This window comes from Cygnus atratus, chromosome 1 (genome assembly GCF_013377495.2).
Source record: "Cygnus atratus isolate AKBS03 ecotype Queensland, Australia chromosome 1, CAtr_DNAZoo_HiC_assembly, whole genome shotgun sequence".
NCBI classification, from domain to species: domain Eukaryota; kingdom Metazoa; phylum Chordata; class Aves; order Anseriformes; family Anatidae; genus Cygnus; species Cygnus atratus.
This window is the reverse complement of record NC_066362.1, coordinates 3439283-3452174: the sequence shown is the minus strand read 5'-3', so window position 1 is coordinate 3452174 and position 12892 is coordinate 3439283. Positions and strand designations below refer to the sequence as shown.

At 41.6% G+C, this 12892-nt stretch overlaps 1 protein-coding gene across 1 annotated transcript in view; it reads left to right on the top strand.

Moving 5' to 3' along the window:
* MKLN1 (muskelin 1) overlaps nucleotides 1-12892 on the top strand; it is a 94473-nt gene that overhangs the window by 65964 nt on the left and 15617 nt on the right. Inside the window, 3 exon segments of the mRNA XM_035566558.2 lie at nucleotides 1172-1393; nucleotides 3425-3554; nucleotides 12227-12374. Coding sequence (XP_035422451.2) covers nucleotides 1172-1393; nucleotides 3425-3554; nucleotides 12227-12374 — 500 coding nt within the window.

Here is a 12892-nt window from a genome sequence, read left to right as displayed (position 1 = left end):
GAAAAAGGTATTTTGTTCTTAATTGTTTTTATAAATCTAGGCCAAGAGATAGCACATCAGTATTCATTTTTAAAGTGTCCCAAGAACTTTTTATTGGTACGAGCAGTTTTATAACCAAAGCTGCTGTCTGCCAGCACAATATGCATTTTCGCTGACACCAAAAATAAGGTGTGTTGTATGCAGAACAAAAGCCAATCAGTCTTTCTGTTCTATTAATAACAAATATCAGTCTCCCAGGTGTTGGGCAAAAGGCAAAAGTAAATGATCAGCTGGCAAGGCTGCTTTGGGTACCTTGTTTGCCTGCTTCTGAAATTGTTTCTTTTTTCCCTGCTGTCTGTTAGGAAAGAATGTACTCCCTGAATTCTTTATCAGTCTAGGGCTCTTCCTTTTCCCTCCCTCAGTGCCTAATGCGATAGCAGTTTCTGTTTAACCTTCAAAAAATGTGCTGCCCAAGAAGTGTTTTGTGTAGGCTTTCCTGAGTAGCATCTCTGACTTGCTGCAGTCCTGGCTCTTTTTTTCCCTTAGTATTTTATAACCCTCTCCATTGCACCACGTCCAAAAATATCACCTGCAATCAAGGAGCTTTGTCTGATTTGTACCGTGGTGCATCTTGTGTGCGCCGTAACCTGAATTGGGGCTTTGGGGATAAATATTTTGCTGCTGCTGTTTCATCAAGGATCTTTGGCCAAGTTATGGTCCTACCCCTCATTATGTTAAAGCAATGACGATAACAGTAAATATAGGCTTGGGATGAAATCCAAGCAACAAATCACAGGTTGGGTTTTTATCAATTGTGTGGTATTCAGTAAATTAGCAATGACTTTGATTTTTTTCTCTTGCATAGTCACTGTCAAAGGTGATAACTTTTGGGCAGAGTTAACTCTGGATCCCGGAGACTAGAGGCAAATTTTTTGGATGACGGAGTGTACATATAGCCCTCTTCTGCTCATTAAATGGTCAAGTTGAAATTAGACTCACTCTTTAAACTAAGAAGCTGTTTTCTGAGGTTAATACCTGTCAACCATGAAGATGTTCTTGCTCTTTTCCACTATTAGAGATTCAGATGTGCAGAGTACTGTCGAACTAAGTAGCACTTGCAGGGAGGGATGCTTAAACCTGTGTGTTTAACTCTCAATGTACTGACTTAAAACTACTTCTCTTGTCCTTCAAGATGTGCATGGATTCTGAAAAACACATGATATATACCTTTGGAGGCAGAATTCTGACCTGCAACGGCAGCGTTGATGACAGCAGAGCCAGTGAACCGCAGTTCAGCGGGCTGTTTGCTTTTGACTGCCAGTGTCAGACATGGAAGCTTTTGAGAGAGGATTCCTGTAACGCTGGACCTGAGGATATCCAGTCTCGAATAGGACACTGTATGTTGTTCCATTCTGTAAGTATCCACGCTATACTGTGATTCATTATGCCTGACCTTAAGGAGAACATCTGGTTTTGATTTTCTTGCGAGGCTGAAGCTGTTTAATCTCCCAAGTGGTGTGTTGTCTCGCTTGATTTTATGTTCGCTGACAGTCTGATGCTTTTTTGGTAAGTGCAGGTGGTATTAATTCAAGTCTTAGGCAGAGCTTTCATGACTTCAACTGAATATAATTTCAAGTAAAAGCAAGGTGAATTCTAAGTAGTTGATTTTAATTTAATAGTGGCGATTGAACCAGAGGCCACCGATTGAATTTAATCTAAAGTGTTTTCCTTTTGAAATTGGTAAAACGTCTTAGAATCTTCTGGTCTAGTAAATACCCCATGTAGTTACAGGAAAGGTAAACTTGGCTAGTGCAGGGCTTACCTGTTGTGCTTTCAGAAGTGCAGGCACTGCTGCTGCCTGTTCTCCTGAGCAGCTGGTAGGTTCGCTACAGATAGCATTATCGGCTCTTCATCCAGAAACTGACGGGGAAAAGCAGGGGTTAACGGGGGTGGGAGCTATGTGGCACTTTATTATTGTTATTGGGTATACTAAAACAATAAATCTTCCATTCCTTTTCAACGTGGGCTCATCAGCCATGTGTTTAAGTGCAGGACGGGAGTTGCAGGACAAAGGTAGTGAAGGAGGGATGATCAGTATCATTATGTTCTGCATTATCTTTCCACGTGTGTTATTTTATTGGAAGTTGCCTTATTAGAGGGGAATTGCATCAACTGCCTGCTTACACAGGCAGATGCGGTGCAATGGCACTTCTGCCCTGAATTTACATGTGAGTTTCGTGGTGGTAGCAAGTGGAGTTTGCAGAGTTGTGCTGATGTTGAACTCCACCTTGGGAGCAGTGAGGAAGAGAACTGAAATGAACAGTGTGGCATCCACATGTGTACTGATACCACCAATTGAAAACTGCCAGTTTGAACAGCTTACAGAGTTTTTCCTGTGTCCCTTTCAAATTAGAAATCAGAATTTTCATACTGAAAGCAGTGCTTTAGCAGCTTTCAATTTCATTTCTGTTTTTAATGGCTCTCAAATTTAGTCAAAAAACATTGCCACACAAACTAATGCATAGGAACCGGAGGATTTGCAAAGTAGATGTCCACGGTAAATGTAAGAATGTAGGTTTTTATAAGCACAGTTGATGGCAATTCAGCATCTTCACTGTTTTCACAGCCATTTGAAAGAAAAATAATCTTTTTCTTCAGGACTTTCCACCTGGAAAGCTTGAAAGAAGTAATAAACCTGGCTTGCTGTTTATTTTCTTGTTCTAAGTGTGTTGGTATCTGGATGGTTTCTCTTACAGTCCTTCTTTGTTCCTGGTTTAAACAGTGAAATTACCATCTAGTTGATTTCTGACATTATACAATCATTAAGGGTGGAAAAGACCCTTAGGGGCCCTAAGGCAGGGACACCTCCCTCAGCCCAGGCTGCCCCCAGCCCCATCCAGCCTGGCCTTGGGCACTGCCAGGGATGGGGCAGCCACAGCTCCTCTGGGCAGCCTGGGCCAGGGCCTTACCATTCTCACAGTAAAGATTTTTTCTTATAGCTAGTCTAAATCTCCCCTCTTTTACTTGAAGGCATTCCCCCCTGTCCTATCTCTTCACCCCCGACGCAGAGTCCCTCCCCAGCTCTCCTGCAGCCCCTTCAGGCACAGGCAGGCTGCTGGAAGGTCTCCCCGGAGCCTTCTCTTCTCCAGGCTGAGCATCCCCAGCTCCCTCAGCCTGGCTCCATGGGAAGATCGAGAATTCAATCAAGAATTACAAAGTTTTTACTGAGTTTGAGAATAATAAACTGTTCTGTACAACTGTTCCACTGCGAATCTTTGCACAGATGGAAGTAAAAAATACTTACCCAATTAACATCAATGGAACTCAGGTAGTTAAGGCATGCTTTTCAACTTAGAAGAAAAAGAATTGTTACTCATTGATTCATAAATGTTTCTGTGAAACAGAAATAAGTACTTAGTAAAGAAATACTTTTTTTCCTTTCTAGAAAAATCGCTGCCTATATGTATTTGGTGGCCAGAGATCGAAGACTTATTTGAATGACTTCTTCAGTTATGATGTAGACAGCGACCACGTGGATATCATATCAGATGGTACAAAGAAGGATTCGGGGATGGGTAAGTCTATGACTACGTAGTAATTTCCTCTTACTGGTACATATGAGAAACGTATCGTTAAGTAGGTGAACGGCCAGCTGCAGTGTCCTGTGGTGTCAGGTTAGCATCCTTAACTAGCCCTGTGTACCCAAGTGAACTCCCCGGTATATAGGTTAAACTTATGCCAGCTCTTTTGTCCTCCACGTCACTTGATATTCGCCATCTTTAGCACAATACAAATAATTGATGCGTGAAACCATATGCCCGTCGAATGAAAACAAACAAAAAAAAAAGTCAGCAAAATTACAACCAGTGAATCTTATTTGCAATTTCAGCAAAGACAAGAAAAAAGATGAAAAATAATTGTCGTGAAACAGGAAAGTAAAAATTAAAAAAAATGATCTCTACATGAAAGGTGTTGTAAAACAGAGAAGTAATTGGCTCGGTTTGAGATGCAGAAAGGCAGATAGGATGGCCGGGGACAGAGAATTGGAGTAAAGGGGCAGAGGTTATTTTGCCCGGCCAGAGCCGACGAGAAAGATGAAGCTGCTGCTGCTCGTTGTGCTGATGTTCCTGTGCTAAACTGGGGCTAAGCAACAGTAGGAGGCTGGAGCAAAGTGTCAGTCCTGCTTGGTTCACACCACTGGAACTAATAGACGCCAGAGTTGTATGCGCCAGAACCCTCTAGAAACACCCAAAAGGCGTTGTAACACAAGCATGAAGAATTGTTTTTATACCTCTTCTCCTCAAATATGACATAGAAACATGGTAACTTTTTCCAGAAAGGATCTCTGCATATGTAAGCACGTTTTCCTCCCTTGCAGATATCCTGATTTTGAGGCTATGCCTCCGAAGCTGAAACTTGTGTTGCTACTTTAGTACTACTGTGAGAGACAAGCTATTAATATTTTTCAAATTATGTATGTTTAGGCCTGATCGTGTTTTCTGTTCTTCCAGGTACCAAAATCCCCGGGAAGCCATTTTTCCTTTAAATTTAGGCATCCCTCCTTATTTTGATCAGGCTTAATTTGAACGAGTAATTTTGTTGAACTTCTGAAGTGACTTATTGATGGTTATGAGTTGTTTGCTCATTTAATTTAGGTATGCCAATGAGGGAGAAGAGTACCCAAACATTTTTTTCTCTGGAATGTCTTATTTACTTGAGTGCTTCCAAGAAAGAAACAGCTTGTATTGTTGACAATCTTACTTAATAAGGTGCCTGCATTTTGCCTGATGCTGCTCTGCACACACCCACACACTGCTTGTGGTCCTTAGAGCATTTAAAGAATTGATTATTTTTTTTCCCCACATGGAATTGCTAGCATGCTGCCATTTTTGCTTTTTAAAAACTACCTTTCTTGATAGCCAGAAGCATTGAAAATATGTGGCTTTTAGCTGGCCCATGGGTTTGCTTCAGATTTAAAGATACTGAGCTCGCCTTATGGCTAGTGAAGGCATCAAGCTCTGCTTCACAGCACTAACTGCACGGATCGGTTAAGCAAATGAGAATATAGAGAAAATATATGGAAAATTTAGCTCTCCTCCCCATTCCCACGGGCCTCAGGGTGGTGAATAGTACACTCTGTAAGAAAATGACTCATTGGAAATAATTCACGAGTAGATTCTCAGTTCGCTGTTCTCCTGTGTGCGGAAAGTTAAACAAACGGATTTGAATGTTTCCCTTGCCTTTGAAAGAAAATGCTACGATTATTTGCATTTTAACAGGAAGAGAACAAAATGCCTGTTACACACAAGACAGTAAATGCTGACAGCGTTATTTTCACCCCAAAGAGCAAGTCTTTAGTATGTTCTTGTTAGGTGATGATACGCAAAGGTTTGATCTGCCTGAACAAAGTGATTCCCTGCCTGGTTGCTGCAGAGCTCCGCGCCGCTCGGTGCGATGAGTGGAGCCGAGGATGCCTGACCTAAATGTTCCGATAAAGTCCTGTGATTACATTTTGTTCCTGGCTCGCGTGTGGCATTCAGTTCTATTCTTAGTTGAGCTATTTTGATTTTTACTCTTTTTGAAAACTTAATTGGTCATTTGTTAAAAATTTCCATTAGAGTAGTGAGAACATGAAAAAATGTAGTAAAATGTTAAGGCATATCAGTAATATGGAATGGTTACAGCGCTAGAAAACTATGGTGATCTGTTGGTTTTGCTGCTGTCTGACCTTCTGGATGACATATTTATGCTATTTAGTGATTTTCTGCTCTTAGTTGTGCTCTAAGTGTTGAACCTGGCAAATCCCTTGTGTAGGTGATGTGCTTGAAAGAGGTGCTTATCGTTTACTGGATGATACGTCTCACCAAAATTTTCCTTTTCACTCGAATACAGGACAAGAACTACAGCAAGTTTAGCCATATCTTTTTTTCATTCCTTGGAAAAAGGTTCAAATTTGACCAAGGTACAGTTTCTTAAAGATGGGTTTGCACATAGGCAAATCCTGACGAGCTCAATTTGCTACTAAAAATCACAGAATCACAGAACGGTAGGGATAGAAAGGGACCTTGAAAGATCATCTAGTCCAATCCCCAAATAAAAATCTCTCGCGGCTCAGTCTGCTTTGAGCGTGGGCAAGCCTTGCAGCTCCTGGTGTCTGTCTTCTCTGCAGAGTAAGGACTGGTGCTTTCTCCTCCTCACTGCATCAAAAAAAAAACCAACCTGGTGCCTTCTCTCTGCTGCCAGAGGAGGGCACCAAAATGAAATTAGGCCACTGGTGGTGATTATCTTTCTCCAGTGATAGGTGTTAGGAGCAAGGAATTTGTCAGGTCAGCTAGACAAATGGCCAAAATGGGACTGAGGAAAAGACTGCAACGGTGATAAAGAGTCTGATATGAAGAAAGGCTGTGGTGTTACAAATTGGAGGATGTGTGGTTGAAGAGTAGAGCCTGTGGTTGGAGAAGAGACAGAAATGTGTGGCGGTGGACATACCCTTTTAGATACGGGGAAAACCGAAACAGCCAACCAAAAGAAAACCCCCCAACAACAACAAAAAACCCGTCATGGATATGCCAGAGCAGATCTACGAGGCATATGCGTGGTTTGGAGATGTCACCGGTATCAGATGTCTTCTAAAGGCTGCACTGACAGCTTGCCTGACTTGCTCAGCATGCAACCTATGACTAATCATGGGCAGTCCTTTCGGGTCTAACAGAGCTAATGGGAAGACTTGTGGGCAAGGTTCCTGTGATAATCCGGCTTGGCCCTGACTCAGGTGGTGGCCAAGCCCCTGGTTGGAGGGAGAATTTCCTGCTGCAGGAGACCCAAGATTACCTCCTGTCCTTTGGCACTAAGCGACTTCCAAAGTCAAATGAGAACGAGCCCTGTGTGTTCTTACAGCTCCTTTTAATGGTGCAGTAGTTCTCGTGGACAAACTGCCCCTGTTTTATCTACCTGAGAAGTTCCCAGCTCTCCTGCTGGAGCTGATGCTCCTTCCAGACATGAAGCCATGCACCCGACAGGGCTGAGGCTTCGTGCATAAGTACCACGGACAGAGACGACACTGCCCAGTCTAGGAAATCCTGATTTAAAGTAAGACAGTGTCAGAAAAACATTGATCAAATTGGAAAACATAGATAGGAGCCAATTCAGACAAGTGGTCTGAATATCCTATTTTGGTTCTGTTTCTGACACCCAACATGTCTTGCCCTGTGTTAAATTTAAGGTCAGCATGGCCAGTGACTGGGGTGTCTTTTGCCATGGAAGGTGGTGTTTTTTGTTTTTTTTTTTTTGGTGTGTGTGTGAGGGACCTTATATGCTCTTGTTTAACATGCGGTCTTTTGCTGAACCCATCTCGAAATATTTTCGAAGAGGAGACCAGGCAGACACCAAATCCTAAAAGTGCTTTACAGGGATGGCGTAATAGCAGAGCTCCACTGGAATTTACTAAATGACCCTCTTTCTCCAAAATCCCATCTAGCCTGGGAGAGAACTCGTGCGCTGAGCACCGTGTTGTTGCTTTTTCAACATGACAACCAAACAGTTCAAAACGGTCTCCTTGGCCGCTCCTTGGCCGACTTCCAAGCACAGTCTCATCATGAAAAATCCAAGAGGATAATCATTATCTTGCTGTGTCAACAGCTGGCCCGTACGCTATCTCTATCACTCATCAGGGGCTGCTCCATTAAAATCGAGGAGGGGTGCTGCTTCAGCTTTGTGAATTACAAGTGGAGGTATGCAGTAACTTGCTGACCTACTGCTTTTTTTTTTTTTTCCCCTTTCCAATTAATCCATCAGGGAGGTGCCAGGTGCTGGTGAGCAGCGCTGTCCACGTGATGTAGCTTTCTCCTGCTCTTTTAATCGTGAGGCATCACAAGGAGGAGGATGCCCGCGAGTCACTTGCAGCGAGATTAGCAGCAACGTGTTCGGAGGCAATCGTAATTTAGGTGGCACTGAAGGGCTCTGTCGATGAACTTGCTTCCCTCAACTATTCTTCGTGAATCCTGCGGAAGTGCTCTGCAGATTATGGGGTTTATATTACTGTTTTGCCATCGCTGTGTGTTCGGAGCGTGTTGAAAAACATGCTATAATTCCTCCTCCAATGAGAGAGACAAGGTTTGATTTCCAAACCTCTGCCTAGTATTATGAGCACCACCTCTGCGTGAACTCCAATTTATTGCTTTGCAAATTCTGCCTCTCTGTAAAAGCTCTTTTTTTTTTCGTTGTTGCTTAGATGCTGGCAGCAGCCAACGCTGTGCTCGAAACTACTGTGGCTGTTTGCACATACAAGCCAAAAAATATTCAGCTTGCTGAAATGATCATTATGATCAAATAAATGCCTGTAAGTAGGGATTGTAGTAGTGGGAACATACCTGTCGCATGATTAGGTGTCGCTGTTCTAGACAAGCATTTCCCATGCATTATATTTAAATAGAAATTATACTGTACACAGTTACACAGCACCTTATCAAAGCTTTTTCTGGAATTATTACTTGTTTATGTAACTGGCTGTGTTCAAAACTCAGGGCCTGTGTAGCTGCTTGTTATTTTCACATACGGAGGCCACAAGCTTTTCATTTTCCTTACATAAAAATAAATGAAAACGTTAAGTTTTGGAGAGAGGATTCAGACCCCTTAATTTCATTTAGTTATTGCCTTCCTATACTGGCCTGAATAATGGGATCATGGGGAAAAAGATGCAGCAGCACGTGAAAAACATTCGCCATCTTCTAGACTTGCTTTTGGGATTGCTTTCTGTTGAGCAATCTCTTGGTACAGCTTTTCCTCTTCAATCAGTGATGTATTGTCATGGGAGCCAAGTTGATAGCGCTCTGCGATGGGCCAGCGTCGTGGTCAGAGCAGCCAGGGCTTAGTTCTCAGTTTTGCTGTTTTATGTCCTTGGAGCCGTCTGCCTGCAGCTGATCTGAGTGATAGCGGGGCCTGAGAGGCGCTCCGAACAGCGTGAAACTGGGGAGGTTTGCTCCAAAGCTGACTTATTCCTGCGTGTATGCAGAGAAGCGGAAGAGTGAGGGCACTTCGATGCAGCCCTTTGTACAGCTTTGTGTACCCCTTGGATCCAGTACCTTGCAAACAGTAGTTCCTGCAGTCCCTTGGCATTACTGGGTCTGATTCTCATCCTGTGGTATGACTTTTTATTGAGTCTTAAGATTTAAAATAAACAAAAACCAACACCAAAAACAAACACAAAAACCAAACATCCTAAGCAATCCATTACAGGTTCGATTTAACGTCTTGCATGCGAAACGGAATTTCCATCCCAGCATACATTTTATTAGCTAAATATCACGGGGACTTCTCGCAAGTTTACAGCCCTTGTCCCTCTCTAATATGCTGACCTCAATGATTTGAATTCCATCCAGCGTCGACTGCAAGTCAGCTGCACTTGCAAATGATGAAGCTCTCTTACCCCCTAGTGGAAGTGTTTGTCACTCTTCGTTTTCTGTAGCCCTTTTGCTCTGTCAAGGGTCGGAATTCATTGGCAAACATCTTTTCGATGTTTCTGTTGTCTTTAAAGTGTCGCAGCATCTCCCTCCTACTGTGTAGTAGCTTGCCTTATTTCCTTTGATTTATATTTAAGGACTTGTTCATCAAATTTGTGGGGTTTTTGTTTAATTATATCGCATCTAACTTTTGGTTGTCTTCTGCAAAAGACTGGATTCCAGCTTTGTGTGGTCTAAGGCACTGCTTCAGTATGACTTCTATACAATTACTAAGGTCAGAGTTTTTGCAAGTTGTTCCTTGTCTTAGGCCCCTACTAAATGCATATTATATATATTTTTGGGTATAATTTTTTTCTAGACTTTCTGCATTTGGAACGGTCTCAAGAGGAGATTAATGTACTGCTGAGGGAAGCTCGGAATTACTTGACTTGAATTTGGTTTTGATTGCAGTTACTGCAGATGAATCATATTTTATTACCAAGATTAAAAAACAGAGGCACTGAACTTTGGAGACTTTTCCCTCCTTCGTTATTTAAATAATAATTTCAGCTTCAGAAAATCAAGCGTAAGCTAGATACAAAATGCATTTATTTAACGATATTTCAGGAGGAGGGGTGAGACTTCCGTAGACGAGTTTCATATGCTTTCTGTATCAATGGTAATATGCTAACCATATTCTTCATGATTATAATAATTTTCATTTCAGTGAGCCTGAGGTATTAATGCTCTGAAGATTTGCATGCCTTTTTTTTTTTTTCTAAAAACACGGCATGGTCTCGAATGTTCAAAGCAGCAGATAGGGTTGCATAGACATTTGCCATCTACATTAGCATTGCTGATCAAATTTAGATGGCTCTCCTGCCAAAAATATCTCAAATATGCCTTGAATTTAATCCTTTTGGGTCAACAATTCAGTCCCTGACTATGCAAAGAAACACGTTACATGATACTTACCAAAAATTAACGATTTTTGGTCTTCGATTGTCTTTTTGCTCTCGATTTCTTTATTGGGTGACTTTCACAGTACTCTTTAGTCTGATTTAAAAACTTCTGTGGTTTTGCAGCTCAAACAAGGTACGTAGGTGTTCTTGTGCCAGCATTGTTCCCTGCTTTTTTTTTTTCTTCTGCTCTGTACCAATTTGCTTATAAACTGGATGAATTTTCCTTTAAACTTCATGGCAAAATTGAAGGTCAAAATAGGGAGGCTGATGCTGATGAGGGCTCCTGAAGGCTTTTCCATAAAAACAATAAGCAAGGAGTGTGTCAGCAGGGCTCTGAAAACGAAATACCCCAATATATTTCAGTTTCTGCTTAGGTTTACATAAGAATTAAGCATTTTAAGAAATGTTTATTTTTTGGCTTTACTAAAGATTTTGGTAAGGGCTTACGCTGTAGAAAACCAAATGGTGCCCAGAATTTTTACATTGACATTTATTACTTTCCTGGCGCACCAAATGAAAACAGAGAAGCATGAGACCAAAACCTATTACAGAAGAGGCTTACAAAATACCGGTTTGTGTATTCTTAAACAGCGATATTAAATGGCTTTATTAGCACAGGGCTTGTTTTCTAGGCCGTGTGTGTCGTTCACAGTTAATTGCAGGGAAGAATTTGCAAAATACAAGAGTTCTGAGAATTTTTCATGCCAAAATCTTGATTGGAGGCCAGGACCCTTTACCAGCCTTTGTAAACTGACCCAGAAAGAGAAATGAGACAAACAGGATCTGTAAACAAAGATCACGTGCTCTTCACAAATACATTTTGGAAGGATGGTTGCCTAGGGAAACAGGAAATGGGAATTATACAACAAACAAAAAGGACTGCCAAACAAATTTGCTGACCTTTTTTCGGGGAATTATGATGAAAACTGCTGGAATCCTCAGTATTTCATCATACTTCTGAACCTGAAGGTGGAGCAGAAGAATAGCCTGGTAATTATACCACAACTATTCAGAAAATACCAAAAACAAAACAACCCTTTCCTTGAAATATTTTTCCTAAAAGAAGCAACACAAAGCTGTGAGCTATGTAGTTGTGAGTTCATCTTGAATTTTTTTGAGTTTCCAGCTTTTTCAGTTATGTGGGAATCAATGCTTCCTTTTACAGATGAGCTAATAATAATTATTCCATTCATATCTTGCAGGGATTGCCTAGCTCTATTGCAATGCAGTTTTATTCTAATTTTGGAGACAGAGTTTCCCAAAGCCCTGTCCATACCCTCGCCCTAGGAAACAGCAGCTCTCTGGATGTTTTTTCTGTGCCTCCAGGCATCACAAATAGGAAAGGAATGAGCAAAGTTACCCGGGACTTATCCTTATGGGGGAAGGAAGGAGTCAGTCTCTGGATGATGTTTCTTGCTCTGGTCCCTCTCACGTGGTTTTGGAGGGCACACGGGAGAAGTAAATTGTTTGCTTGGTGACTTCTACACAGCTCCTCTTTAGAGATGTGCTGCTTCAGTTTTAAGTTGTGGCAGTTAACAAGAACACTGAAAGAGGAAAAAAAAAATACTGGCTTGGCTTCACTCAGTCCATTGGAATTGGTTTTATATGACAGATGAAGAGGTGAAAGTACTTAAAAAGAAGAAAATCGGGGAACTAGGTAGTGATGTTAGATGTAAGATGTTCTTTATCCCAGAATACTGAGAAGTTAGTTAAATGAAATCTCGTGCTTGCACCATGGATATTGGAAAATGTGCTGAAGTTCAGAGGGAAAAAAATGCTTTTGTCTGGTGCTTGGATCCTTTCTTGTGTACTCCTGCATTTTTAGTGTGTAACTTCTCTTTTTGTCAGTTCCAATGACAGGTTTCACTCAAAGGGCTACCATTGATCCAGAACTGAATGAAATCCATGTCTTGTCAGGGCTCAGTAAAGACAAGGAGAAGCGAGAAGAGAATGTAAGGAATTCTTTCTGGATTTATGACATTGTGAGGAACAGCTGGTAAGTTGATGGAAGGACTATTTTTTCTAACCTCCACGCGGGTTTCTTTAGAAAGCAATCCCACACGATCATACCTCCCAAGTAACTCAGTAACTACTTATAACCATGCAGTGGTTGTTAATCTTAAAGACAACTGAGTTCCCTTCAGGCACCTCTCCCAGAGTCTTTAGAAAAAAAGACACGTGAAAGGGGGAAGCTGTGTGAGCTCTTCCTTTACTGGAGGATGGAGGAGAAGTAAGTCCTTATATTAAATTTTTCCTGTAGGAAGTGCTCAAGGCCAGGGTTCATTGTCAGTGCAACAAATTCAGTCAAAATGGAAGTTGTTAATTCCAGTGTACGTGGTACTATTAGAAGTGAAGGAAACTGTTCCACTCTTTATGAATGGGGATGGAGAAAAGTTCATGCTAGAGCTATCAGCTCTTTCCTGTCTGCATTCAGTATTACATCAGGTGGCTGCTAGATTTTGTATTCTGAGAAAACATCTCCATCTATTTGCTGTATGGTATTAGGTAATTGGT